Below are 27,988 nucleotides of genomic sequence, written 5' to 3'. Positions count from 1 at the left end.
AGTCGACCCACCTTAAAATGGCCAGGTTCCCAAAAAGCAGGTTTAGAATACTGTTAAACTAAGATCTGCACGTCTGGCCCAGACTGAGGGGTTTTAATTCTTAATTGGGTTTTAATTTTAAATTTCGGGGACTTGAATTAATTGTTTTAACTGATTTTAATTTCTGTATGTTATGCTTTTAATTTTCCCTGTAAACCGCCCTGAGTCCTACGGGAATAGGGCGGTATATAAATTTAATAAAATAAATAAATAAATAAATAATAGTTTAACAGTGTGATACTCGTCGAGCTGTCAAACTGCCGACGCGTCATCCGGAAGCCGCGCCCGCCCCATTGCCGGCCACGGCAAAACCGTCCAGATACGTTGCGCGATGTCATGTGACGTCGCGAGTTTGACATACAGCATAAAGGACCATCGGCTGGGCTAACCCAACGTTGCCAAGCCACAAATTAAGGCTTGCAAGGTCGCTATCGATAGAATCCCACGCCTTGTCCTACCTTGCAGGATTGTCGTGGTCGAAGAAGGGAGCCGTGGCTATCATCCCGGGTTTCCCCGAAAGAGGAGGCGACATAAGTTCATTTGGAGACGATCGGAAGGCAACGCTCGCACTCCCACGGCCAGAAAGGGAGCGAAACGCAACCACGTGTCTTTCCCGACTTTCCCGCGCGCGGGGCTTTGGTTCAACATCGGGCCACTCCCCTTTCCGTGTCGCCCTTGGCAACGGCTTTGCTACAACACTGAGAACCCGCCCCCTCGCTGGGTCGAACCATTTACCGGAATTGGGGGAGAATTATGATAAAAGCCGCGTCGGGAGGGAGGGAAGGAATAGAAGCGGCAAAATGAGGAAGGAGAGGACGTTAAAAATGTGGAGGAGCTGAAAGGGAAGCTCAAACAGCCTGTCTTGTCAGAGAGGCTTTAACTGAGGAGGAGAGGGGTTGGTGCGATCTCCCCCTTGATGCTAGTGGTACGCCCCGACCAAGATGGCGGCCGCCGGCCGAAAGAAGGGGAGCGCGGGAACTGCAGGTGAAAGGAGGAGAATCGGGGAGCCTCTTCTCGGCTCTCCCCGTTGGGGGGGGGGAAACGGAAAGGAGTGTCGTCCGCTGATTGGCTGCCGCAAGCCCCGCCCTCGGGAGAGCGCGCTGATTGGCCCGCGGGAGTTGGGGGGCCTTTCTGCAGCGCCCCTTCCGCTGCCCCAGGTGGCCCTAGAAACTCTTCCCCCCACGATGCGAGGCTATGGGGAAGGGCAGCCAAGCGTATAAGAGCGCCAAAGGGGGCGATCTTGGTGGGTTTTGGCTGGGGGGGTCCCCAAGAAAGGGCCAAGGCTTCACTTTCCTGAGAATGGCCAGGATGGGGTTTAAAACCAGGTTACAATGTGGTTTAGCGCAAAGGGGCGATGGGAAACGTGATCCTTGGGGAGGGCACCCCAAATGCTTGGTGGAAAAGGGGGGCAGCTTTGTTTTAGGGGAGGGTGCATGCAGTTATCTCCTTAAGGGTTTATATATCACACGTAGCTATATATGTTTATATGTTGCACGTATAGATACTTCATCTATTTATATGTTTATATATTTCATACATAAACATATATATATATGTATATAATATATTTGTTTTCTGAGGTTTTCGCCGGTGTTTGTATGTGGATCTTTGGTCATTCGGGTTTTTTCCTGCTCCTACACCTTTAGTTCTACGTGGGGAAAAACCCAAATGACCAAAGATCCATATAATATATTGCATATATAAATTATGTATATACACACATATACATATATAGACACATACATAGTATGTTTGCTATTTTCTGTGTTTATTGTATATATGTACATGTTTAGACATTGCATTTGTATTTACATTGCATGTTTATGCACACAGGTTTAGGTTTTATATTTATATGTATTGTATGCATACGTTTTATACTGAATTTATCTGTGTGTGTGTGTACACACACACACACACACACATAGTACAATACACAATATCTCAGTGTCCCTGTGACTTAGAAAAATTACGTTTTTATTTATGTTTACCTGTAGTGTGAACAGATTGTGTTTTCAGACATAACATTTTCAGACTTAACTCTTGTATGAACAGTCAAGGTTTTGAGGTCATGTGAAGCTTGAGTTGGACAGACCAACATATAAATCCGCAGGACATCTGCCAGTTTAAAATTGGCTGGTTGCCTTCCTGGCTAAATTGCTCTTCACATTTGGGCCTGAAATTCAGTTAAATTGCATTTTAGAGCCATTCCTTTATTTTGGATTTGTGCTTATTTGTGCCCTTCGCAGCCATATAGGAAAGGAGAAAACCAGGAGAAAAACAGCTCGCTTCTAAGAACATTTTGTACTCTGTGTTTTACTCAGCGGAGCATTTTGCTAGCCTAAAAGCATACAAAAATAACAATTTTTCAGGCTAACTTCACGCTGCTGTCGCCTGCCTATTTACGCGGCGTGTTAAAATGCTTGATTAATTCCGCTGTTCTTTTTTGTACTGGGGCAATGTGCAGCTGCTCTTGAAAAAAATCAGCAAACGCATCGATATATCCCTGGCTCTTAGTGGGAGGACAAATTACACAATATGTTCTCTCTTTCCAGCATTAGCGCATCGCTTGGAACATTAAATGTGTGGATTTAATGCTTCCAAGGAGGGGGGGGAATAGGGTTTCAGTAGCCTTAAGCTGCTTAGCATCCAGCTTAGCAGGAAAATTCAGCGTTTTGCCACTTCCCCAGCTCCTAATAGTGAGGTTTTTTTAAAAAAAAAAATATTGTGTTTCCTAGAGGCAGCGATTAGATGGTGAAAGAAGCAATCTTGTTTTTTTGATGGCAAATTATGTCAAGAGGTGAGGACTTTCTGATTTTTCTGGCAAGGAACTTTTATCTGAAAAATCTCTATTTTGCAGCTTAGTAGGCCACGTTCCAGCTGTGCATCCCACAGATTTGACGCAAAGAGACCACAAGTACTCCTTGATTTAACGACCACAATTTCTGCTCCGGAGTGAGACATTTATTAAGCAAACTTTGCCCCATTTTATGACCTTTGTTGCCACAATTGTTAAGCGAATCTCTGCCGTTGTTAAGTTAGCAATGTGGTGGTTAAGTAAATTTGACTTTGCTTATCAGAAGGTTGCGAAAGGGAATCACGTGATCACTGCAATCCTCATAAATATGAGTCGGGAAACCCTAGGCCAGGGGTCGGCAACCTCGGCTCTTTTATGACTCGTGGACTTCAACATAGCTGGCTCAGGAATTCTGGGAGTTGAAGTCCACGAGTCATAAAAGAGCCGAGGTTGCCGACCCCTGCCCTAGGCCATTTCAGACAAGTGGCTGTCCGACCTCTTAAGGATTCTCCCGTGATGGGGCACCCGCAACTTCTGGAGAGAAGCCCTTCCACCGATTAGTTTAATATATTTAGTAAATGGTATGATTTACCACATGGAGAGAGTTCCGTGCCAGTTGCATTCCACGCAAAACTGAAAGCTTGAATGCAAAAAAATTACTAAGAATCGAGGATATTTCTTTTGGATTTTTTTTTTTTTTTACAGATTGCTTTGGGGCACTTTTTATTCTTTTTTTCTTTCCTCTGGAGCGTGTTTTCTGATGAAGTCAGCTTCTCTTTAGCTCTCCTTGTGAAATCTCTGAATCATTGTGACCTTGCCAAAAAAAAAAAAGCAGTGTCAAACAAGCAGCTAAATTAAGAGCTGAAATTCCACAGCTCCTGGTACAGGAAGGCCTTGTCCTTCAAACACCATCCCTTCGGTACAAGTTTAAGAGAGTTTTTGGCTTGAAAGCAGGTACTTTTTCAACTTCCACACCAGTGTTCCCCCATCTTGGTTTGAAAAAGTGCAGACTTCCATTCCCCGGTGCTGATGCGTTCCTTTGGAGGTACGTTTCCATCGTGGCCCGCTTACTCTCTTCTCATCCCTTTCTGTCCACTATGGGCAGGGGGAAATGGGAAGGGAGGGGAAGCATGGCTGCCTAGGGAATTCTGGGAATTGAAGGCCACACATCTTCAAGCTGCCAAGATGGAAGAACTGCTTTAGAGCCTTCGGATGTAGAGGCGTGCGGCCATCTTGGCAACAATTCAGGTTTTCTAGTCCAAACCTACTCTCTTCTCTAAGAGATGAAGCAGAAGGGATCTCTCCCTGAAACTGTTATTTTTTATGTGCTTAAAGGCAGGAAGCCCTGAGGCCAAAGTGAAACGGACGGTGCCACCATAACTGGTCCCCAGGATGGGGGAGTGGCATCAGGTCTTCCGCCAAAGCCTAACCGTGCCTCCCCGTAACGTCCGGAGGCCGAATTTGCCACTCCAGCGATCGGTGCCATTTCAGTGTGTCTTGAAGAGCGTGCACGGGAGTGCCTTGAAACAAGTAAGATCAATCAGAATAGAGCTGGAAGGGACTTTGGAGGTCTTCTAGTCCAGCCCCCTGTTCAGGGCAGGAGTCCTTATCTCCTTAACCTCTTTTAAGTTGCCGTCTCCAGTGAGTTTGTTATCTGTGTTCTGTGGTTTGTAGGTTTAAGAGCTTTGGGGTGCGTGGACTTCAATACTCAGAATTCTCTGACCAGCCACCTCCCTCTCTTTCTCCTCTGGTTTGTTTCCTTCCCTCCCTCCCTCCCTTTCATTTTCCTTCCTTTCCTCCCTCCCTCCCTCCCTCTGGAATTCTGGGAGTTGAAGTCCACCCCTTTCAAAGTGACCAAGCTTGACAAACACGGGTTCAGGGCTTACGTGGATGGCATCACATTGACAACCCAAATCCTACCCTCAAATGTAAAGCAAGTCTTGATCAACCGTGCAATTTCTTGCCTTCCTCTTTCAGCTATTCCATTACAATTTGATATTTGCTGTTGAACTGTGCGGTCCCCCCTCTGCTTCTCCGTCCCTCACCCTCCCCTGCCTGGTCCATCTCTTGACAGAAAGTCCTTGAAAACATGATGGAGGTGGCCTTCCAGCTGCGCCTTTCGCTCTTCGACGTGGCCTGCCGCCAGTTCTTTGGCAGGACCTGGAGAAGCGCCCCAAGGCCTCTGAAATCCGTCCCAGGGCAGCCACCCTCCGTGGCCTTCCACGAGGTGAGGGCCCGTTCGTGGGTCGTGGTGGGTCCTCTGCGATGGAGGGTGGGCAGGATATAAATTTCATAATAAATACAATAAGTAAAATCTCCTTCCCTCCACCGGTTATTATCTTCCCTGCAAAATACCACTCTTGGGGGGGGGGGGGGGGAAGGAAAAACTTTCTCCAGAATTGGAAAAAAAATTATGCATGCTTCCTAATAATCCTCCCAGCGCAGTGGTCAAAGGCCAGAACAGCTGGCTTTTCAGATCCAGCAGCAGAGGGTGCTGTCATTCCAAGAATCGGGTGAAAAAGCTGCCAGAACTTTTTAACACTCTGCTGGCTGAACTTTCCCTCTGGCCAGTGATCCCTGGGTCCTCCCTGCAGCTGGTGTTAGAAATGCATTTAAAAGACTAACCAAATTGGATTGGTAAGAGTTTATTCTGCAGAAAATAGAAAAAGCAGTTTGCAAAATGCGGTGAATCTCAGAGATACTTCAACAGGAAGCACACTCAAATGTTCACATCCATAGCATTATATACATCCCTATCGCGATGCCTTCCCATTCCCCTCCCTCTCAGTCCATTTGAAAGACTTCAAAGGTTACATTCTTCTCCGGATGGCCTAATCAGAGTCCATGAAAAATAACAAAACACCCCTCTTGGTTGACATTTGTTTCCCTAAGTACTTCCTAAGAAGTAACATCAGTCTCTATCTCTCAGCGGATACAATGGTGAGAAAAGGTTATACAGATCAAAGAGCAATGGGTTTGAAGAACTATTTTATTTTTAAACTAATGTATTTTTATCACTGGGGGCTCTTAAGTTTTACTTTTTCAAGAAAGTCTTTGTTTTAATGCAGACGTCTTTCCAGGCAGCCCTCTTCAAATGGGATGCCTCTCCTTTAAGGATTCAAAATGGGTTCGGCGCACGGGTTTGCGGTCCCCCAAATTCTCCCCTCTGCCCTCCTAGACGGTGTATTTCCACACGTCTTTGGCTCACCCGGGCGTCTCGATGGTACTGGAGATCGTGGCGACCGCCAAGGGCCAGGGCGCGTCCCCCCAGGAACTCGGCTGCGGCTTCGGGCTCCTCCGGTTGTTTAACGGCAAATCCGAGCCGGTGATTTGGAACTCGACAGACAAAGGGTATGTTGGTCAGCTTCGGGATGAAACGTGGTTGGAATCGGTGGCAAGCAGTCACTTGGACACTGGTCTAGACGGTTCTCTAAAAGCAGGCGCCCTTCTGCCAGACGGGGTGGTAATTGACACCTTGCCAGGGGCAGTGAAGGGCATACCTTGTGGTGAACATAAAAATGCTGAACTAGAAAGTAGGAGATGGTGAGTTCTAGTGCCGCCTTAGGCAGGACAGCTGGGTGACTTTGGGCCGGCCACCAGGAGACTAGGAATTCTAGTCCTGCCTTAGGCAGGAAAACCGGCTGGGTGAATTTGGGCCAATCACCAGGTAACTGGGAGTTCTAGTCCCCACTCCCACCTTAGGCAAGAAAGCCGGCTGGGTAATTTTGGGCCAAGCACCAACTCAGCTCTCAAAACCTCCTTTTTTCTCTCTGATCCGATCCTCCCCTTCTGTCTGCAGGCTCGCTTTGTATCAGGGGACCCCCCGCGCCCTCCTGCACCCGCTGTTCCTGGAGCCCATAGAGAGTAAGTCACGGGGCACCCAGTGGTTTGCACAGGCCAGGCCCCGTGTTCTTTGCACCTGGGAAGTCCTCAGAAAAAGAGCCTTGCAAGGTTGGAAAATTGGAGGGGGGGGAACAGTTCGGGGTGCGGGGAGACGAGAAAAAGGGACCAGCTGTTGGAAATCAACTCCTAATTGTTGTGTCCAGACATTTTGGCAGCCCTCTGAAATTTGGGAAAGCCGGATTCAAATTGTCCTGATGCAGTTTTAATTTATTATGTCACATTCTCTCGCTTTCCTTCCTCCTTTCCTCTTTGTCCTCCCACCCTCCTTCCCTTCCACTCTCTTTTCCTCCCTCCCTCCCTCCCTCCTCTTTCCTTTTTCTACCTTCCTTCTTTCTTTCCCTCTGTCCTTTTTCCTTCTTTAGAGAACAAGTACCTGACAGCGATGGAAAGCAGTCACCTGCAGTGCGCCCTGCAGCTCCACCCACCCTTGGAGGCCATTTACCACCTCCTGCCTGAGAACACCCCCGTGTCCCGTGGGGAGAGGGTCCCCGGGGTCTTAGCAGCACCTGAAGGTACGATCTTTGCTGCCTCGCTGCGGTCACGGGATCAGAATTGAGGGTTGCTGACTTTTAACAACTGCAGTGTTTGACTGAAGGACCGTGGAGAGAAAGGTCGTAAAACTCACTTAACCAAGGTCTCACTTAGCAAGATAAACATGGGGCCCCGTGGTGGTTTAGTTCAGTCGTTGACCCTGTCATTGTCTCCTCTCTTTGCAGGGGACTTTTTGCAGAAGCCCCGACTTATGAAGACGCAGACGTGGTACCTGGACAGGCTGGCCGTCCACCTGTACCCTTCTCTGCAGAGGTTTGAGGAGGAGCTCCTGAGTCTGCTTATGAACGAGCAGGTGGACCTGACTCTCCTCCTTCTCTCTCTCTCTCTCTCTCTCTCTCATCCCTGTCTATCTCAGTCATCTATTTTTATCTATCTGTATGTCTATATCATCTGTTTTTATCTATGTCTGTCTCATCCATTTTATCTACCTCTTATCTCTGTCATCTGTTTCTCTCATTAGAAAGCTACTGACTAAATCAAGAACTGTCCTTGCTCAGAACCCATTTAATTATAGCTATGATTGTAATTATAATCGGGGCCATCGTGGTTAATCAGGGCCAGGCTTAAGCTCTTTGCATCCTCACGCTTCCACCAGGCTGCAACTGTCTTAGGTTGTCCTCCCGCTGAAGCCAGCAAGGATTCTGGGAGTTGAAGTCCAAACGCCTTTAAATTGCTACGGTTGAGGAGTCCCAACAGCTACTTTAGGGTGTCAAGCACTGTTCCAGGTTTTATTCTGAAGATGCTCAGTCCTCAAGGATTACAGACTGTCTTTAAAAACCTCAAAACAAATCTTTAGCAAACGGGGGGTTTTTTGTTTTTGTTTTTTTAAAAAAATTAGTTATGAATTTTTTTCTCCGATGGTGAAAAACGGGTGATTTCCCAGAGGAATAGATTGTCTGTATGAGGACAACCGCAGCCTTTTTCCTCATTTGTTTGCCTATAGATCTTTTCCATATCCACATTTCTTTTTTTCTTCTTTTTTTTTTCTCTTTGCATGCCAGCCTGGGAGCTGTCTTACGTTCTTTGTTTTGCTTCTGTTTAAGAGGAAAATTCTTATCAGCTTCCTGGATGCCAGTTTACCATGCTGACGGTTCCCCCCCCCCAACACACACACACACACACACACACACACACACACACACACACACACACGAGGGGCGAGCGCTAATGAGCTGTTTTGCGAAGGGCCCCGCTGGAGATGGATGGAGCCAGAGAGCGAATCCTAAGTTTTAATGTCGTCTCCGGGAGCTCCCTGTAATTTAGAAAAGCAATAATGACCTTAAGGAGAAAAGAGGGAGAAGATGAAACGGTTTAATATCCCGCAATCACTCTGGGGCAGCTTTGAGTTTTATTAGTTTATGACAGATGGCGTAAAATTAGCACCCGGCACCCCACGGAGGTGCGTCTCCTTGGTGCATCGGCCCAAAATGGAACTCGCCTGCCAGAAATACCCGTTTTCGGAAGAGGGGAGAGAGGCCATTTTCCAAGTTTTGAGAAATTTCTCAGAAGCCCTCATTTTGGTCCCCGCTGAGGTTTAATTTGAACCGCCAGGTGGGCCACAAATCAATGCAGTAATAAATAAATAAAATAAAACTTATCTAATCTTGGTCCTCCTCAACACCCGACCACAATTAGAACTGGAATTTCCCTTGCTAAGCCAGGAAAACTGTTCATTGAGTTGTGCTAAACATAGAATGAGAGAGTTGGAAGGGAGCTTGGAGGTCATCTAGTCCAACACCCCTCCCCCTGAATTTCATGACCTCCTTTGCCACGGTTGTCGAGTAAATCACCAATTATTAAGTGAATCATGTGGTCATTAAGCGAATCCAACCTTCCCCCTTGATTTTGCTTGTCGGAGGCTGGCTGTGAAGGTCACAAATGGCAATCGCACAACCCTGGGACCCTGCAACCCTCATAAACACGTGCCGGTTGCCAAGGGCCCAGATTTTGATCACATGACATGGGGATGCTGCAGCGGTTGTAAGTGAGAGGACTGGTCGTGAGTCCCTCTTTTCAGTCCTGTTGTAAATTCAAATGGTCGTAAATCGGAGACTGTAATTATCCATCTTCCTAGGGATGGGGTACCAAGGGGTCAGCCTGCATACAGTAATAAAGTTCATTATTCTCTTGTGATCGAATCCAGGCTAATTCGATCCTGGACGGGACTTCCCTCGCGATCCAGGAGCGCCGGCTACACATTGGTGTCCACAACGGCTTGTGCTTCGTGCAGACCCCCCAGGTGGTGGTGGTGGTCCCTGTGGCATTGCCAGAGGCCGGCGTGCGCCGGAAACAAGGAAGTCCCCTCAAGGGCAGGTGAGAGCCGGGGAACGGAAGGCATGAATATCGTTTGGGAGACCACGGGAACGAAGCCAGCTCCTTTCCCGTAAGGAAAAAAAAAATTAACGTGGTGGAATTGAGAAGATGATGTTCCACCTTTGCAAACAGCCCTTGTTTCTTCTTCACTTGTTTGGTTTTCTGATTCAGCTTAGAGGGGAGCGATTGGCGTTAGAAGCACAATCTCTCACAAATTAGAAAAAAGCACGATCGAGCAGCAATCAAACGGAGGGGCTGTGGCAGCACCAGGGTCTCTCAGCCTGGGCTACTTGAAGATGGGTGGTCTTCAACTCCCAGAATTCTCCAGCCAGCCAGGCCCATTTTTTTCCCCTCCCAGAGAGATTGCAGAGGAGGGGATTATAAGAGAGTAAGCAGGCATACATTGGAGATACACATCAAAAGTTATTCCCAGGGGATTCTGGGAGTTGAAGTCCACCCATCTTCCAAGTTCCCAAGATTGAGAAACGCTGGACAAAGTGGATGGTCTAGGTAGATTTCCTGATGGGTTGCAGCAGAGGAGAAGACCTTTTCCCACCAAGTGCATTCTGAAGGAGGCCAGGTGGAGTGAGATCAGATTGATTAAGAATTAATTAGTGGAATAGCTAATTAAGTCTTGGAGGTCACTGGTGGGTAATTAGGTGCTCCATGTTAATCTGGACCTCTTGGAGGTCTCTTGAAAGGATCCCAAGATAACTGCATGTAGTGAGGACTTGAGAGCAGGGGTCGTTCTGATGACAAAAGATTGTCTCGCTGACCATTGAGAGGGGATTACCTCTCTCGAGCTAGGTTGCCTTTCCCAACCAGATTTTGGAATCCATAATTCATTTAACCAGCGAAGTCATTGAGCATCCTGGTCTGATGGGTTATGGGCATGGAGGCCCAATGGATGTGCAAGTTGGAGAAGATTTGGAAGATACCTTGAAGTCAAATTCAGGTATTATGGTTGCGTCTCCAGGGAAAACAAAGACCCAGATGCCCAGAGTCAACTTTGAAGGTGGTGAGAAGAAGTTGCTGAACGTTAATGGTGATCCCTCACTCTTTTTCTTTGGTTCTTCCACACCCAGTGCTGAGGGACAAGCTCTCATCCTGCGAAGCCGCATCCACCTGGCTGAGATGGTGCCTCACCCAGCTTTTGGAGTGGTCTTCCTGTTGGAATATGTCTTCTCTGTTGCAAGTGGACCTGATGGGAAGGTAGGAGATGACCTTTGGGTGTTTTCTTCTTCCAGGTAATTCAAGGGTCGATTGAGTGGACTTCTTTGTGAATGTGCAAATACTTTTCTGAAGCTGGTCTCTTCCAGTGATCGTAAACTTTCATAATTCATCAGTTGCTCGGGAATTATGGGACTTTTGTACCCGGAGAACTGGGGGACGCCAGCTTGAGGGTTATCTCAAGGACTTCTTTTGAGATCCAATGGACACTAGGTTGAGGGCATCTCAAGGACGTGTGTTGAGCTGTGGAAACTCCAGATTGAGGGCATCTCAAGGACATCTTTTGAGATTTGAGAACTGGAGAAGGCAACTTTCTGTATTGAATGAGGAATTACATTATGCATATTGGTCTCCAGAACAAGCCATAGTACTTGTGACCACACAGCAGTTCTGGAAGTCTCATGTTGGTGGTACCAAAGTCCGTGATTCCGTAGGCCCTTGAGATGGAGCTGTCGGCCTTCAGTATCACATTGTGTTCTTCACAAAAATAAGGATAAGGAGAGGCGCCCGGAGATAGTTTCAAGTTTTATTTATGAACCGGGACACGAGACCGTTCAGTTCAGTTTCTTCTCCTTCTTCCTGGGAGGGAGGCGGAGGGAACCTCCTCTCCTTCCGCCAGCCTCCCTCTTGGCAGGAGCCCATCAGCCCAGAGTGGCTCCTGGCACGGCCAGCCATGCGGAGCTGAGGTCCAGGCTGGTGTGGGTTGTCCCCCCCCCCCACAAATTTTTCTTCCTTATCTGGAGGGGGCTGCTCTCCTTCTAATTAAGGGAATTGTCCTTTCTGATCCTCCTGGGCTTCAGCACGGTGGCGGTCGAACAGGCTTGACTTATTAAGCCAGGATTAACCCTGATTAGAAGTGCGGTCCTTCCTGGCTGGGCCAGATATTCAGTTCTGCTACTCCGGAATGGTGCTCCGTCACTGGAGGTTTTTAGGAAGAGGACTGGAGAGCCATGTGCATGACATGGTCTAGGGTCCCCTGCTTGAGCAGGGGGTTGGACTGGAGGACCTCCGAGGTCCCTTCCAGCTCTGTTAACTTCTAAACATTAAGAAGTGGGAAAGGGCCGGCCGAATCCCTAAAACCTTAGAAAAATTGAACCCCTCCCCTCCCTCTCTTTCTCCCATTCTCTCTCTCTCTTTCTCCCATTCTCTCCCTTCCTTCATCTTCCCTTTCTTCCCTCTCTCCCCGTTCTCTCTCTCTCTCTCTGGTTCTTCCTTCCTTCTTTCTTTTTTTCCTTCTCTCTCTCTCTCTCTCTTCCTGTCTTATCTTTCTTCCCTGATCTGTCACCATCCCGTTCTCCCTCAGACACCCTCGATGACCTCCTTGACGGCTGCAGCCTACATGCACTCGGTCCGCTGGGCCCTTTGGCAGCCTGCCCTAGGTGCGAATCCCGCGGACGTGGTCCTTCCCTTGCGAGGCGGAGCTCAGCTGAACCCCCACCACGTCCTGGTTTATAAGACCCCTCCAGACACCATGAGCTCCCAAGAGGTGAGAGACCCTTTCCCCGCTTGGCTCTTGAATCTCAGATCTTGGTGGTGGTGGTGATGGGGTGTGTGTGCCTGTGTGCATGCACACACACACACACACACACACACACACGTAAAATTGCAGGTGAAGCAGATCGAATCGGGCATCCTGGCGTTTCAGTTCTCCACCAGCTCCGAGGAACGACCGAGAACGGCCGCCAAGACTCCCGGCGTCAAGAGAGGAACGACGCTGCCCTCGGTCCAATCGCCCGGTGAGGGCTTCTACTCCACCTTCCTTCTTGGGGGAACGTGGGGGGGGGCATCAGACTCCTTCCAAGGTTGAGGAGGCCCTCCAGGACAGCAGTGGGGGTCAGAAACAAGGCAGTCCCCGACTTACGACCGTTCCTTACAACACAGTTAGGACGCTTGGTGATGGAAGTTTGGTCCTGATGACTGTCATTGGCCCCTTTTCCTAATGCCCTTGTTGCATCAAACGGCTGTGGAACAAACGGTCGTAAGTCGAGGTCTGCTTTTCATTCAGAGAGGTCGTAAAGTGGGGCTTAACAATATGTCTGCCCCAGCGGTATAAATTTGGGGCTCCCTTGTGGCCGTAAGCCAAGGACCCCCTGGACTCTCTCTCTGCTCAAGGACCGAGCTGCAGCTTAGATTCGATCCGCTTACGGTTCTCTCTCTCCCTTTTTCCCTCTTTCCCTTCTCTTGACGGAGGAAAAGAGAAAGGGGAAAGAAAGAAAAAAAGGATTTCCCCCCCCAGCCACTAGAGGGCAGTCCGTCCTCGCTTTTTCTCCCCTTTCCTGCCCTGGCGATGTTCCGGGGTGGGCCAGGGAAGACCGCCGAGGTCCCTTCCAGCCGTGGGATCCTTACGATTATGGTGACGGTTCTTCCTCTTGGTCCTTGTCTAGGTTCACCTCCTTCCCTCCAGAGGTTGGTTTCTACTCAGGATTATGCGCAGGGCCCCGGGGTAAGGCTTTCTGTCTAGTTCCCTGCAGCCAGTCCTCTATTTACAACCGCCGTTGAGCCTTAAGCACTTCCTCGATTAGCAACTGATATTTGGGGCTCGGTGGCGGCCGTGAGCCGAGGACCCCCTGCGCCCTATTCTCGCCTTGCCTTCGCTCGCGCGTTTCACAAGTGGCTTCTCCTTGCAGCTGTCGATGTCCGAATTGTCGGCGTCCCCGATAAAGAGGACCGTCCAGACTTTGCGGCAGCCGGTCAGCGATGCTGAGCCGTCCCGGGACAGTCTTCAGCCGGCCGGAGAGGTAACCGCTTCGGACAGGCCTGCGCAATCAAAGACTGGCCAAAATGCCCGCTTTGCCTTTTGGGCAGAAAACCCAGCTTAGCTTTTTGAGATCGGACGGGGCCCTCAGTTCCCTCAGACAGGAGGGCGACACCGTAGGGAAACTGACCCGGGGTGCCCTGTGCTTTGGGGTGCACGATGGACACCACGAAAGCTCTGGGATGGCCAGGGGATCTCGGGCGAGATCCCCTCGTTGGGAATTCTGTGCGGACACAACAAAAAGGGCAGCCAAGAGGATTAGGGGTTAGGCCAGGGGCTGGAACATACAAAGAACAATGGCAGGAATTCAGTATGGCCAGTCTAGAGAAAAGATGGACCGGGGGTGGGTGGGGGGCAGGATAGCAGTCTTCCAGTATCTGAGGGGTACCCCCCAAAAGAGGAGGGGGGTCAACTTATTTTCCAAAGCAGCTGAAGGCAGGAGAAGAAGCAACCTGGAATTAAGGAGAAACTTCCCAGCAGTGAGGACAATTAACCCGTGGAACAATCTGCCTCCAGATGTTGTGGGTGCTCCGTCACTGGAGGCTTTTAAGAAGAGACTGGCAGCCATTTGTCCAGAATGATATAGGATCTTTCGCTTGAGCTGGGGGTTGTACTAGAAGACCTCCAAGGTCCCTTCCAGCCCTAGGATTTTATGATTCTGAGATCGATCCGTTCAGTCACCAGGCCTGTCGAGTCCAGCCTCTTTGGCCTACCTCCACGCCAGCCCTCTCCTCCGTCTTCGGAGATTTCCTCCATGTCCCTCCTCTCCCCTCCCAGCCGGAGCAGAGCCAAGCAGGCATTGCTCACCTGGAGTCCGACTTGAGCTTCGGCCCCCAACTTGAGGATTCGTCCCCGGTGGACCAGCTGCAGGAGCTGCCCTTCACGCCGGTCCACGTGCCCATCCTGGCCCTGGGAGGAGCACCTTGGCGGAGGTGAGGCACCCGAATCGGACAGGGTTCCTCGGGGGTCTGGACCGCCCTCAGAAAGAGAGGAGAGGGGTTCACGTTCCCCATAGGGCCGTTTGGGGCCAAGAAGTGGGGGGGTGTGCTGCAGAGCTGTCTGGAAGGGGAATTTTCCCAGCGCTGCAGAAGATTGGAAGGATGTGAGCTTCTAGAAAGGAGAGCAGTGTTTCTCAGCTGTGGCCACTTTAAGAGGGAGGGAGGAAAAAGAGGGAAGGAAGGAAAAATGAAAAGGAAGGAAAGAAAGGAGAAAAGAGATTGAGCAAGGAAGGAAAGAAGCACAGTGGGAAGGAAGGAAGAGAAATAGAGGGAGGGAGGGAGGGAAGAAGGAGAGGAAAGAAGGATTCAGAATCGCCTCCCTTCCCCAGCCCGAACACCGGCCCCACCCGGGCCTCACTTGCCCGCCTGCTCACGGCTGGATTCCCGGAGCTTCTGGATTGCAACAAGGAGCCGGTGGAGATGCTGGATCCCAGCGATCCCGTCCCCTGCAGCCCCCAGCGGGAAGGAGCCGACCCCCTGCCAGACCACGAGATCCACCTGCAGTTCCTGGCCTTGAGCAGGTGGGCCAGGCCTTCTGGGGCCGAGAAGATCTGTGCACGTGAAATTACTCCTCAGTTTACAACTGCCTTTTTCTTTTTAACTTCTGGCTCCTGTCAAAAAGGACTGGGTGCATTTTTGACTGAAATGGTGTGTGTGTGTGTGTGTGTGTGTGTGTGTGTGTGTGTGTGTGTGTAGTGTAGTGTTTCTCAACCTTGGCACTTTAAGGTGTCTGGATTTCAACTCCCAGAATTCCCAGGCGTTAATGCATTTCTTTTGATGTATATCCCTAGTGTGTGCCTGCTTATTCTTTTATAATCCTTTTCTCTGCCATCTCTCCACTCTAGGAAGTAAGGGTGGGGGAAACCTGCTGGCTGGGGAATTCTGGAGCTCTTCACAGGTTGCTGAGTGCTTCGCCAGTTGAATCTCCGCTCCTTTCCTTCCACCAGGCCTGCCCAGGACGGCCCTGCCACCTGGCCCCAAAGCGTCTACTTCACCCTCCAGTTTTACCGCTTCCCCCCCGTCACCACGCCACGGCTGCAGCTGGTCCAGACTCAGGCCTGTGGGCCGGCGACCCACATCCTGGCGCAGATCAACCCGGACGGGAGCCCCAATCTCGGTAGGGCTGGGACACAACAGGGGAGAAGAGGCTGACGAGGAGAGGGCCCTGGGCTAATATTGTGGAAAGCCTGAGATCCCCGTTGGCCAGTTTAGCCTTTTTATGGGGCTCAGCAATGGTTCTCGGCCTTAAGGTGGACGTGAGCGCCCAGAATTCCCCATCCAGTCACTCTCTCTGTTTTCCCTCCCTCCCTCCCTTTCTTAATTTAATTTAATAATTTAATAATTTGATTTCTATACCGCCCTTCTCCCTCCCTTTCTTTTCTTCCTTTTTCCTTCCCTCCATTCCTCCCATCCTTCCTCCCTCTTTCCTTCCTTCCCTCCCTCCCTCCGCAGCCCCCCCTGGTTTCCATCTGAAGTACGCGGTGGACGTGGCCTCCCTGAAGCCAGGGGAGCCCCGCTGGTTCCTCCACTACCTAGCCCAGCATTCCCTGCAGATCGACGTCTGGGACGGGGACTCGCTGCTTCTGCTGGGATCTGCTGCCGTCAGACTGAAGGTAGGGGAGGAAAGGCTTCCGAAGCAGTCCTCCAGTTACAGCCCCCTGAAAGAAGCGAGTTATGTCCAGTTTTTCACCTGGCCTCCCCAGGGCTCACGGGAGCCAAATTCGGACACTTGGCGACCGGCTCGTGTTTATGACGGTCGCAGTGTTCCCTGACGGGTGTGTGTGTGTGTGTCACGAGATCCCCTTTTGCAGCCTTCTGACTGGCAAAGTCAAGGGAGGGAGCTGGATTCGCTTAATGACCGTGAGACTAGCCTAAGGGATGCAGTTATTAGTGTAAAAACTGGGGCAAGAAGACAAGTCGTAAAATGGAGCAAAACCCGCTTAGCCACTCTCTCTCGCCTAGCGACAGAGTTTTGGGGCTGCATAGTGGTCGTACGTCGAGGACTGCCTGTGTTTCCAGGGTGGGGGCAACGGGGACAGAGGGAGGCGGCCCCCCCACATTTGCCCATGACCGGCCACTGCTGCCTTCCCTTCGCAGCACCTGCTCCGCCAAGGCCGTCCGGCCGTCCAGGTCTGCCACGAGTTGGAGGTGCTGACCGTGGAGTACAAGCCGGACACGAGCCTGCTGAGCGGCCAGGGCTTCCGGCCTTGGGGAGTCAAGCCCATCGGGGTCCAGGCGGTCCTGAGGGCTCAGCTCCACCTCCGCCTGGCCAACATCGGTGAGTCGAGCTCTTCGTCTCTCCAGCCGGCCCTGAAGCAATTTGCCCCGGTCATTAAGTGAATCGTGTGGACTAGCCAGACTCGGGGATCCCACTTGGCCCTGCCAATCCCTCCCTGCCCTCCAAGTGTCGCCATTCTGCGGGCATCTTCCTGCCGCTTTGTTCTCCATCTTGATCCCCTTTGACCCTCTCCAGCCCCCGGGATGCAAGCCTCTCTTTGGGGGAAGGAGCTTCTCTCCTTCCCTGCCGTTCATCAAACCCTCTCGGCTGCCAGAGGGCTCTCCTTTGATACTGCCTCTGCTCTGAAAAGGCCACCAGCCTTACTTCGCTTCATTTTTATCGGGAGGGGGGGGGAGCCTTTGGCTTGCAGGCTGGGGACGAGATCAAAAGAGCCATCGGGGTTGCGGGAGGAAGGGATAAACCTATGACGCATCATCGAGGTGTTTCTTTCCGGAAGCCAAAGGCAGGGGGCCGCTGAGCCTCCCCCGGGTGTCAGAAACACACAAAGATGATGGCCACTGCAAAGCAGGGGGGGGGGAGAAAGAAGAGAAGGAAAGAAAAAGACAGGGAAAGAAGGGAAGGGAGGAGAGGGAGGGAGAAAGGAAAGGAAGGAGGGAGGAGGGAAGGGTAGGAAGGTGATGGGAAGGAATGGAGGAGTTTGAGGACATTGATTTTTGGCAGCTGGAGACCCTCCGGGTGCCCTTGCCAAAAGTTTTCATTAGGTACGACTCCGTGTAAGGTCTAATAATTTTATTATTGTATAAAACCGAGATAAATGACGAACGCGAAGTGAGGAAAAGCAAGAGAAAGGAAACCAAAAGTGGGAGCTCCAAGTGCAAGGGGGAAAAAAGGAAAAGTGTTTTCTGATCTTGTCACAAGTACAATTGTCAATTTAGCTTTTCCTCTCCGGCTGCAGCCTCGCTCTCTTCTTCCTCTAATCTGTTCTCTCTCATCCTCAAAAACCATCAACGCAAAGTTCATTTTTGTTCTGTTTCATGCCAAGGAAAGGGTCCATCAGGGGTTTCCAGCCATCCCTAAATGCCGACATTATCTCTCTTCTGATCAAAGAAGCCGATGCAGCAGCTATCTCAGCAGCTTCCATCCTCTCCGCCCGTCGTTCCTCCATCGTGGGCCGTGTCGCCTCTTCTTCCTCCTCCCCTCACGCGCTCCTCGACGGAGAGATGAAGATCTGGGTTGCTCCATCACCTTCATTATTCATGAAGAGGAGATCTCTTTGTTTCCTCCGTCTCCTTGTCAAAATGGAAGCTTGCCTGAGGCATCCAGAGATCTTTTTTTTTTTCAAGGAGAAGAAGCGAGACGGGCCAAGAGAAACCACAAGAGTGTGAAATATATATATGTATCTATCTCCATCTCCTTCAGATCATGATGAACATGAAAGTCACCCGCTTGACGGTTGTCAAGCCTGGGAGATTGGTGAGATGCGGTTGACATTTTTAGAGCAGGACACAGATCATCTCATGAGGCTTCCATTCCTCACGTTCCACCAGCGTGACCAGGATCAGGCTTCGGCTGTGCGAAGAGAAAGTGTTTTGGTTTCTACCATCGCTTTCCTGTTGCATGTATGAAGGTCTGGAGTGAGGCGACACGCCAACGTGATGCAATTGTGAGGGCTTTGGATAAGCTTCCTCCATTGTATGGTCTTAAGAACTGGGGTGATGTCTCGGCTCTCTTTGACCTAAAGAGCACAGAGAAGAGCGACAGAGACAATGAAGGTCATCTTGGAAGCTTCTTCTCAAGAAGAACCTGGATGTCTTCAGCCTAAAGAAGAGAACGCTAAGGGAAGACCTGATAGTGGTCTTCCAATCCATAAAGAGGTCTCATGGGGAAGAAGATCGGATTCGTTCATAGCCCCCAAGGATAAGACAAGGACCAGTGGTCTGAAGGTCTACCAAGGCACATCCAAACTTGAAATAAGGAGAAATGTCCTCAGCTATTAAGCACTGGAACAGCTTTCTGGAGGGATGGGGCTCCGTCATTGGAGAACTTGAAGTCAAGGGTGGACGTGGCAGGATCAGAAGACCTCCATGGTTCCTTCCAGCCTCAGGATACTATGATTCTGAGATAGACAGATAAGATACATGACGGAGGGAGGGAAGGTGGGAGAGACGGATGGATGCATAGGCAGAAGGATGGATGGATGGATGGATGGAGCGGCTTGTCTCCAGAAGCTGTGGGTGTTTCATCACTGGAGGTCTTCAATAAGAAACTAGACAGCCGTTTGTCCAGTCTAGGGATCTGCCTGAGCATAGGCTGGACTAGAAGACCTCCAAGGTCCCTCCCAGCTCTTTATCTTCTAACCCTTCTCTTCCCCACACCCCAAATAGGGGAAGTTCAAAGGACCTCAACTGTGCTCTACACCAGCCCCTTCTCTAAGAAGAGTGGAGCCCTGCTAATGGGGACCCCCCACTCACCCCCCCCATCCTTCTCTTACAGGCCGCCGGAGCGAACGGGGGCTGCGGAGGTCGCACTCCTTACCCCCCTCTTGTAGACGAGTCATCTCCTCCCAGGACGGGGCCAGAGGCTTCCCTGGTGGCAGTTTGGTCTCCATCAACCCTCAGAGGGGTAAGTTGCCCTTGATTTTGGGGGTGGGTGGGAGGACAGGAGCTCAACGGGACAGGTATGTTTGTTGAGTTTTTTCTAGATTTGCAGGCCCAGGTTTAGTGGGGAAAGGTCTCCTCAATTCTTTAATTTCCTCTTCCTTGGATGGGTGCCCACCCTTCTTTCCCAAGGATGCCTGCAATGGCCTCCTCACCGAGGGCTAGAGACTCTGTTCCGAGGAACAGTGAATCAGCGGGATGGCCTCCAGGAGTTGTGGGTGCTCCGTCGCTGGAGGTTTTCAAGGAAAGTTTGGACTGCCTGTATATAAAATAATAAGAGAAGTTTTTGCACTTCAGATTTGCACTTGCACACACCTCTCTATGCGTTTGTGTGTGTGTATGCGTGTGTTGTAAAAATGACTTCAGCCAATTTGTCACTGCTGGGGGAGAGCGGCCTGAACGGGAGAGTCAATTGAAGAGCAGCTAAGCGAAAAATAACACTGCATTTTCTCGTTCTGTGCTGGCGGTTTTGATCTAACTTCCCTCCTTGGATCAAAAACTCCTAACTGGAGCTGAAAGCAGCACAATGTTGTGATTTCATCCAAGATCTGCAATTTAGGGGGGGGGCGGCTTTCACGCTGCTCCCCAGCACTATCAGAGAGTCCTCGACTTTACGACCGTAGCGGAAGCCAGTCGGTTGCGATGGTTGTTAAAACACATGGCCGCACGGTCGATTTCCTGGACTTTTTTTCTCTTGACGGTTAAGTGAGTCACCGCAGTTGTTAAGAAACCGTGGTGGTCGTTAAGCGAATCCACTGCCCTCGGTGGGTGTTCTTCCAGGAACTGCAATTAAACGTGGCAAAAATACCCCGTTAATTTCCATTACGGGACCCCCAAGGCCCTGCAAAGAGCCATAAATGTTGGCTAGTTACCGAGTGTCACGTCACAACGCGGGTGTGGCTTCAAACTTGGGATTTGGGTTGTATGCAGCCCTGGGGAGGTCCATCGCAATTTCAAATGGCCCCTTAAGTCCCCAGTCGTAAGTCAAGGGCTTCGAACGGTCACCACCCACCGGTCGTAAGTCACTGTATTGGGGCTTAGAATTTAACCTAGCCGCGGTCAAGGCCCGATGTAAACCACCAGTGGCTGAGCCTTAACTGGGTTTGATGTGGGTTGGCTTGACGGCCACCCTCTGGCGCATCTCTTCCAGTTGGAAACGTGTGCCAAGCCAAGAAACTGGCCGAGGTGGACAGCGAGCTGGCTGCTCTCCTTTTCTCCCACTGGCGGGAAGTCAGCACCGCCTTGCAGCCCACCAGCCAGGAAGCCAGCCTGGCCCGACGCCGGAAGCTGGAGAGGATGCTTTCCGTCCGGAGGAAGGAGTGCCAGGAGGGCGACGTCGGGAGGAAAAGCAGCTTCATCTTGGTGAGGGACGTGGTGGTCGCATGCGTGCGGGGTCAGCTCTGGGCCTTCTAATTTAACCCGAGGACCGCCCACCCCACTGTTCCTTCAGGCTGTCTTTGTTCCCCCCCCCTCCCAGGGGCGCCACGAGGACCGGGTTCAGCACTCCAGAGACCTCCAGCTGATCGAGGCGTACCGAGAGCGCCTCAAGGCCGAGAGCATCACCTCCATGCTCTGCCAAGCCATCACCACCCACCACACCGTCTACGCCACGTTGGGCACGGCCGAGTTCTTTGAGTTCGCCCTGAAGAACCCCTACGGCGTCCAGCACACGGTGACCATCAGGATAGACAGCCCGGAGCTCAGGTAAAGAACAGCAGGGGGTCGCCTGCCCGTTGAGAAGAAGCTGGATCTCTTCCTTGTGGGACTCCTTTGGGGAGGAAGGAAGCCGTAGGAAAGGAAGGGCCCCAAACTCAGCGGGCGTCTGCAATGCGTCGTCACTCCCAGGACAAGCCGCCCCAGATTCAGTAGCTTCAACATTGGTTGGAGCAGGTGGTCCTCCAGGTATTGTTGTCCTTCAGCCTGATCTCCAGCCAGGAAGGAGGCAGTGGAGGTTGGAGGTACATCTGGAGGCCACCCACAGTGTCCTCCCTGTTGAGCCAGAGAGCCAGAAGGTGACCCAAGGACCCCTTGGAGAAGCCTTCCCTCCAAAGCCCCTTTCTTCATTAACGTGGTCCTTGCTCTTCTCCTAGCGTCATCTTGGACGTCAGAGAGTGGAGGCGTTTTAAGGAGCTTACCCAAACGGTCACACCATTGGAGGAGGACATGTTTCATCTTCACAACGGCCTCACCCCTCAGGTCTACCTCCGTCCCAAGGAGACGGTCTACATCCCCTTCAAGTACCAGACCTTCTCCATGGAGCAGGCAGCCATGATGCAGGTGGGGAAGTCCTTGCCCCTCGCTTTTTCCACGCAGGAAAAAGTCCTCGAATTACATCTGTTTGTTCAGACACTGAGGTTGTGACTTCAAGTGCGAAAACTGGTCCTAAGTCCCTTTTTCCAGTGCCGTCGTAACTTTGGACGGTCACTAAATGGGTGGTCGTAAGTCCAGGACTACCTGTATTCATGTAACCGTTGTCTTTTAGACCACATTGGAGATGTAAAGCTGGGTGGGGGAGAGGGGTCCCTTCGTGGTCGTCTGCCATGCCCTCTCTTCGACTTCCAGCAAGGTCCCCCTGAGCTGACCTCTAAGGAAGGTGAGAAGATCCGCACGGCCGCCTTTTCCGGAAAGTTCAGCGAGACGCTGCGCATCAAGGTAATAACGCAGGAAGTGATGGACGGTGCAGCTGTCATCTGGGGTGAAAAGCCTTTGGTGACCCTGCTGAGGTGGGCAGTTCCCTACTTTGTGGGCTGGATGCTGTCCAGAATCCACGGGATGGCAGTAGCACCAGGGACAAAAGCTGAGGGAAGTGGTGTCCTGGATATTCTTCCTCTTCTTCTTCTTCTTCTTCATCCCCCCACCACCACCTTCTTCTTTTCTCTTCCTCTTGTCCTCCTTTTTCTTCTCCTCTTCCTCCTCCCTCTCTCTAGATCGTCCTTCTCTTCCTCTGGGTGTCTTCTCGTCCAGGTGTCCTTCACGGTGGGCAGCGGCAAGCCCCTCGCCATCCTGACCGTCAGCGTGGAATCCCAGCCCCACACCGTGGATCAGACCTTCCGCTTCTACCACCCGGAACTGACCTTCCTGAAGAAATCCATCCGCCTGCCTCCGTGGCACACGCTCCCAGGTGGCTCCCAGCTTCTCCTCCTGGCTAAATTGGCCGTATTCTGAGCGTTTAGGATACGTCATGCCCCATCATTGCAAGTTGATCAGAGAACTTTTGATGCTTTATGTGCTATAAAAGCATTGAAATCTCCCTGGTAGGTCTAAACTAATGTTTCTCGACCTTGGCAGCGGACTTCAGCTCCCAGAATTCCCCAGCCAGCATGCTTTAAGATGAGTGGACTTCAATATCAACCTGCTGGCCGGGGAATTCTGGGAGTTGAAGTCCACCCATTAGTTAGGTTTTTAGTTGAGTGGGTCACAGTCCGTTGGAGTTGCCGTTACTGATAAAGGAAGAGGGACATTTCATTTGAAGCTATTGAGACCCTCCGTTTTCTCCTCGGCAGGGGCTCCCGTAGGTGTTCCTGGTGGAGACCCTGAGATGTTTGTCCGCTGCAGTGACCCCAACGTCATCTGTGAGACCAAGAAGATGGTACGTACGGTTGACCACCCTAAGCTTTGTGGGTATGGTTGGTGCGATTGATCAGGGTAGGAAGCGAATTGTTCAAGGGGAAGGGGCTAGAACATGCCCTCCTGGCCTTCACAGGTGAACAAAGCCCATCCCTTTGACTCAGAACCGATGGTGTGAATGCAGCAAGATGGATCTCTCCAACTAGGGTTGACCAATGTGAACTCAACCCTCAAGAACATCTGTTGGTTGTCAAGGACACCAATATTCGTATGTTCCGTTCTTCCAGAGGGTTCTGGGGCAAAGAGATGGCCATCAGAATATCCCAGAGCTCTCTGTAGGCATCTCCAGACCGTAGCTTCATGCCACGGTCCAGCAGGGAGCCTCCACTGAAGGTGGGCAGTACCAATAGAAGAGAATCTTTGTCGCTCAGGGTTGAACTGGGTGGTCCTTGGTGCTTTCTGAGCTTGGTGGTTTTCTTGCAGACGTTTCATGATCCAGCTAGAGAACTTCATCAGAGCAAAGAGTGGGTAGGAGAACCATAGAGTTGCAGTACTGGAAGGGGGTTTCGGAGGTCTTCTAATCCAACCCCCTGCCCAAGCCAGGAGAACTTATACCTTCCTGGACAAACGGCTGTTGTCCAGTCTTTTCTCGAAGACCTCCAGCTTGGAGTTACGTAGATCACAGATTCCACCTATAGAAGTCACTGGTTTTGGAAGCCATGTAGACACCTAGTTGCATCCAAAATCCCGTGTCCTAATTTTAATTCCCAAAGGAACCAAATTAAATCTGGTCTTGATCTTCTCCTCCAGGGACCCGGAGAACCCCAGGACATCTTTTTGAAAGTTGCTGCGGGTTCAAGTCCCCAAATCCAGAGATTCTTCGTGTTGATTTACACGTAAGCGTCACCGTCTTTAAACACTATTCAGACTCCGATCAGCAGTTAGCAAAAAAAAAAAATAATAATTCAAGATTGTTGCCATCAAGCTGGGGTCATCTGCCTGCATTAAGGCGAGGAACATTAGAGATTGAAACCGTTTGAGATAGTCCCCACCCCCTCGGAAGTTCCCAGGTTTGGGGGGCTTAAACTGTGTTTTTTGTCATCACGGTCCTCCTGCAAGGTCAGCCTTGCCGAGTGCATAACTTGCTTGAGGGGCCTTGTAAAATTCACGGACAAGGGCCTGGGTGAAATTCTTCATTTTTAAGGAGGAGTGGGGGGAAAAAGAAAATAAAATTGGAGCTGCTTCCCTTGTGACGGGCAGTGAAAGCAGGGGAGGGAGGGAGGGAGGGAAGGAAGGAGGGAAGGAAAGAAGGAAGGAAGGAAGGAAGGAAGGAAGGAAGGAAGGAAGGAAGGAGAACAATGGAAGTGACCCTTCCCTCCCTCTCTTCATTCTCTCTTCTTCCTTCTCTCCCTCCCTCCCTCCCAGCTCTGAATGGGGGATAGATGTCCTCCAGGGAGCCCCTCCTGCTCCATTTCTCTGCCTCTCAGGGCCCTTTTCTCCTCCTTCCTTTGGGCAGAGACCCCTGGCTGGCCGCCCCCATCCAGGTCTGGCAGTTCTACCTCCACTGCCTGCAGTGGGTCGAGGCCAGCTGCGTCCTGGGTCAGCTGACGCGGCTTTCGTTGGTGCTGCGGGGGACCCACACCCTCCGTAAGGTGAAGGCCTTCACCTCCCACCCCCACGAGATGAAGGTAGGCCCCTCCAATTAGCTTGGGCGCCGAAAGAGTGGGCAGTCTCTCCGCCAACATATTCAAGTTTCTAGTCCTTCCGGCGGGAAACGGGCCTGAGGGTGACCCAATCAGGACTTTTCAGCAAAATGCTCCCAGTTGCTCCCCCGTCTGGATTACTACGACCTGCTCTACGTGGGGGCTGCCCTCGTCACTAAACGAACTGTTGCAAGCGGAGGACTATTGCTGTTTTACGCGTGATTGCTGAAATACCACGGTCTTGCGGTTGCTCTAAGCTTGATCGGCATGGAAGCCCCGTCCAAAGTCCGCCAATGACTCTGGACGGTCCTCTCTGCTCCGACGCGAGAGCCGGCCAAGAATTTATCGTGGGGAAGCCGGCCACTAATTGCCTTTTGATTAAAGCTGTCCTAGAGCTCGCCGGGCTGCCCTCCGAATTAATGAGGTCACCTGGAGGCAGATCCTTTGGTTAGGGGAAGTTTTTTTTATTCATAATTATAAATGGAGATTGTAAGAGAGAGGCAAACTCGGTTAGCCTCCCGTACGGGAGGAAAACGTTGGAAAGTTTGGGGTCCGGTCTGAAAAGGGCAAAGAAAATTGGCTCTGTTGGCGGAGACGTCGTCCAGGGAGGCGGTTTTGAAGAGGGTTGGGTGGCGTTTCAAGAAACGGTGCCAAAGAGCATTCTTTTATAGAGGTAGCCCGCAATAAGACCTTTTATCTTCTCAGCGTTGGGGGGGAGGGAGGAAGAAAAAGAAAAGGAAGGATGGAGGGAGGTGGGGAGGAAGCAAGCAAGCAAAAGAAAGAAAGGATAGATCAAGGGTCAAAAGGGAAGGAAGGAAAGGAAGGAAGGGAGACGGGAGGGAGAGAAAGAATAAAGGAAGATAGGGGAAGGAGGGAGTGACAGGAAGGGAGGGAGAGAGTTGGCTGGTGAATTCTGGGGTTTGAAGTCCCCCATCTCCACATGACCAAGTTTGCGATGCGACCCGGCCTGTCCCTAAAGGTGAGATGCCCTCCCTTGGCCTGACGGGACACCGCTTCCTCTCCCCCCTCCAGCTGGAACCGGATGGGGCCTTCGTCCTGCCGGCCGGCGGGCTCCAGGACCTGCACCTCGGACTGCAGCCCCAGAGCGCCGGCAGCCGCTTCATCTCCCTCCACCTGGTGGACGTGGAGTTCCACCAGTTGGTCTCCGCCTGGCTGGTCTCTGTGTCCTGCAGGCAGCCCGTCGTCTCCAAGGTCAGCCTTGGGGGACCTTCCTCGGGGCCGGGGAGACCGTCGTGGAGCGAGGCTGAGGAATTGTTTCCCTTTTTGTTTGGGGGGGGGGGGTTGTCACGTGACCTGGGGACGCTGCGGCCGTCATAAACCCAAGGTCCCTTCCAGGCCTAGGATTCTAGGTGGTTGGCTGGCCACAGATCGTTTGAGCCTCTCCCTCTCCTTCCCCCCACCCACCCCCGGTAGGCGTTCGAAATCCTGCTGCCTTCCGGCGGAGGGAAAGGTTCCAACAAGAAGATCACCTACACCAACTCCTACCCTTCTCGGCGGGCCTATTTCCTGCACACCAACCATCCGGATCTGCTGCATTTTAAGGAGGACTCCTTCGAGGTGAGGGAGGGGCTGCCGGGGGGGGGGCTCTCTGGGCAGGTGGGGGGCGCGATTCCAACGTCCTTGGTGCGTGATTGTTTCCGTGCAGTTGTTTCCTTACCAAACTGGGTAACGTCTTCAGTGCTCTGCACTGATGGCGTTGCCTACCAAGCACCCCACCGGTCTCCTCCTCCTCCTCCTCCTCCTCCTCTCCACCAATCCCTCTAACCAACCTGGGTGACCCCAGAGCAGGGCGATCAATTCACAGAAGACCCTCTCTTCCCACGCACCCCAAACCCACTTGATCCCGAGCCTCCTTAACCCTAACCCTAGCCCCTGCTCTCCCTCCAGGTGGGCGGAGGGGAGACCTACACCATTGGCTTGAGGTTCGCCCCCAGCCAGAACGCCGGTGAGGAGGAAATTCTGATTTATATCAACGACGCCGAAGGGAAGAACGAGGAGACATTTTGTGTGAAGGTCACCTACCAGTAATGGGGCGTCGGGCCGGAACCCCTTATCAAATTAAATCCCCCTTTATTTCCCTCTGCCTTCTCGTCCTCGTACCCCTGGTCTGCGAAGACCCCCCCTCAAATCCGAATCGGATTCCATTCCTTCTCGCGCCCAATTGATCGTCCAAACGGATTCCTCGCTCGTTGGTACCGTCTGTTTCAATAGCAAGTCAGATCCATCCTCCAGCCCTGGGATCAGGGATCCAGTCCTCCTCCCAGCGAGGGTCTTGGGGGGGTGGTCTCAAGACCAACCCTCAAGGAAGAGGCAGCTTGTCTTTCAAAGAAAAAAATAATAATCTACCAAAAACATTTTAATCTGCACGCCAAAAGCATCTGAAGTCGATTCGGAGGAGCTCAATCGTCCCAGCAAACGAGAATGATTTGGTCCGCGTGATTTTTTGATGACCCCATAAAAGACAAAAAAAGGAACACGTTAAAAACCTGGAAACATTTGTCTGCACCAGGACGGATCAACTTTTCAAAGCCTTCACTTAATTTGAAGGGTCAATAATTAACACAGCCTTTTCAGCAGTTTTATTTTTAAGGTTTTATTCGCTGGGATTAAAATTGGATATCTATTTTCTTCCGACGAGCTCGTATCTGCAATGTTTACTGAATTCTGAGGGTCTTTTTTAAAAAAAAAAAACACTAGTGAGGCACACAACCACGCACAAACGGAGCCGGGATAAGTTGAGGACTACCTGCATGAAATCACTGCGAAAAACGAATGATCCCCAAGATGCGTTTTTGGGGGGATGTACCTGAAAGCCTGTCGGGTTTCAAGCCCAGAAGGGGCTAATCTGCTCCCCCACTCTAAAAAAAATAGACCAGGATTAATGCATCTCCTCAACAAAGGTGCCAGCGGCCTCAAAACGAGCTCGCCAGCATTAATTAATGAAGAAAGGATTGACGGTAGCAAAAAAATAAGGAAACCTAGAGATGAAACTGCTAAAAAAAGGCTTAAGGGTGATTTTTTTAAAAAAAAAATCCATACGTATTAAACCTGGATCGTGCAAAACCTCAACCGCGGAATTAATTGCAGGCTTAGTATCTCCGTCGACACAGCGGTGGGAAGCGGGAGGCAGTTTTGATACTCCTCTGCAGAAAATTTAATTCTAGAGGTGCAAATGATCCTTACAAGTTGCGGGAAGCCTTGGCTTTTGGGCCAGGAA

At 51.2% G+C, this 27,988-nt stretch overlaps 1 protein-coding gene across 1 annotated transcript; it reads left to right on the top strand.

Moving 5' to 3' along the window:
- Window positions 1–983: 983 nt before the first annotated feature.
- On the top strand, window positions 984–27,491 carry NPHP4 (nephrocystin 4). The gene is made up of 30 exons (XM_083375874.1): window positions 984–1,023; window positions 4,169–4,363; window positions 4,908–5,060; window positions 6,012–6,184; window positions 6,633–6,697; window positions 7,099–7,248; window positions 7,453–7,580; window positions 9,432–9,601; window positions 10,687–10,813; window positions 12,135–12,317; window positions 12,441–12,567; window positions 13,216–13,274; window positions 13,459–13,569; window positions 14,373–14,518; window positions 14,914–15,105; window positions 15,532–15,701; window positions 16,037–16,197; window positions 16,682–16,862; window positions 19,317–19,445; window positions 20,631–20,842; window positions 20,958–21,184; window positions 21,571–21,757; window positions 22,043–22,132; window positions 22,445–22,601; window positions 22,984–23,069; window positions 23,858–23,943; window positions 24,564–24,735; window positions 25,783–25,962; window positions 26,185–26,328; window positions 26,659–27,491. Exons 2-30 carry the CDS (start codon window positions 4,226–4,228, stop codon window positions 26,797–26,799), a joined length of 4,245 nt encoding a protein of 1,414 aa, XP_083232000.1. The 5' UTR covers window positions 984–1,023; window positions 4,169–4,225; the 3' UTR covers window positions 26,800–27,491.
- The last annotated feature ends 497 nt before the right edge of the window (window positions 27,492–27,988 follow it).

This window comes from Vipera ursinii (genome assembly GCF_947247035.1).
Source record: "Vipera ursinii genome assembly, chromosome: 17".
In the NCBI taxonomy this organism is placed as follows: Eukaryota; Metazoa; Chordata; class Lepidosauria; order Squamata; family Viperidae; genus Vipera; species Vipera ursinii.
The sequence above is the reverse complement of the archived record's forward strand: the minus strand, read 5'-3'. Positions and strand labels throughout refer to the sequence as shown.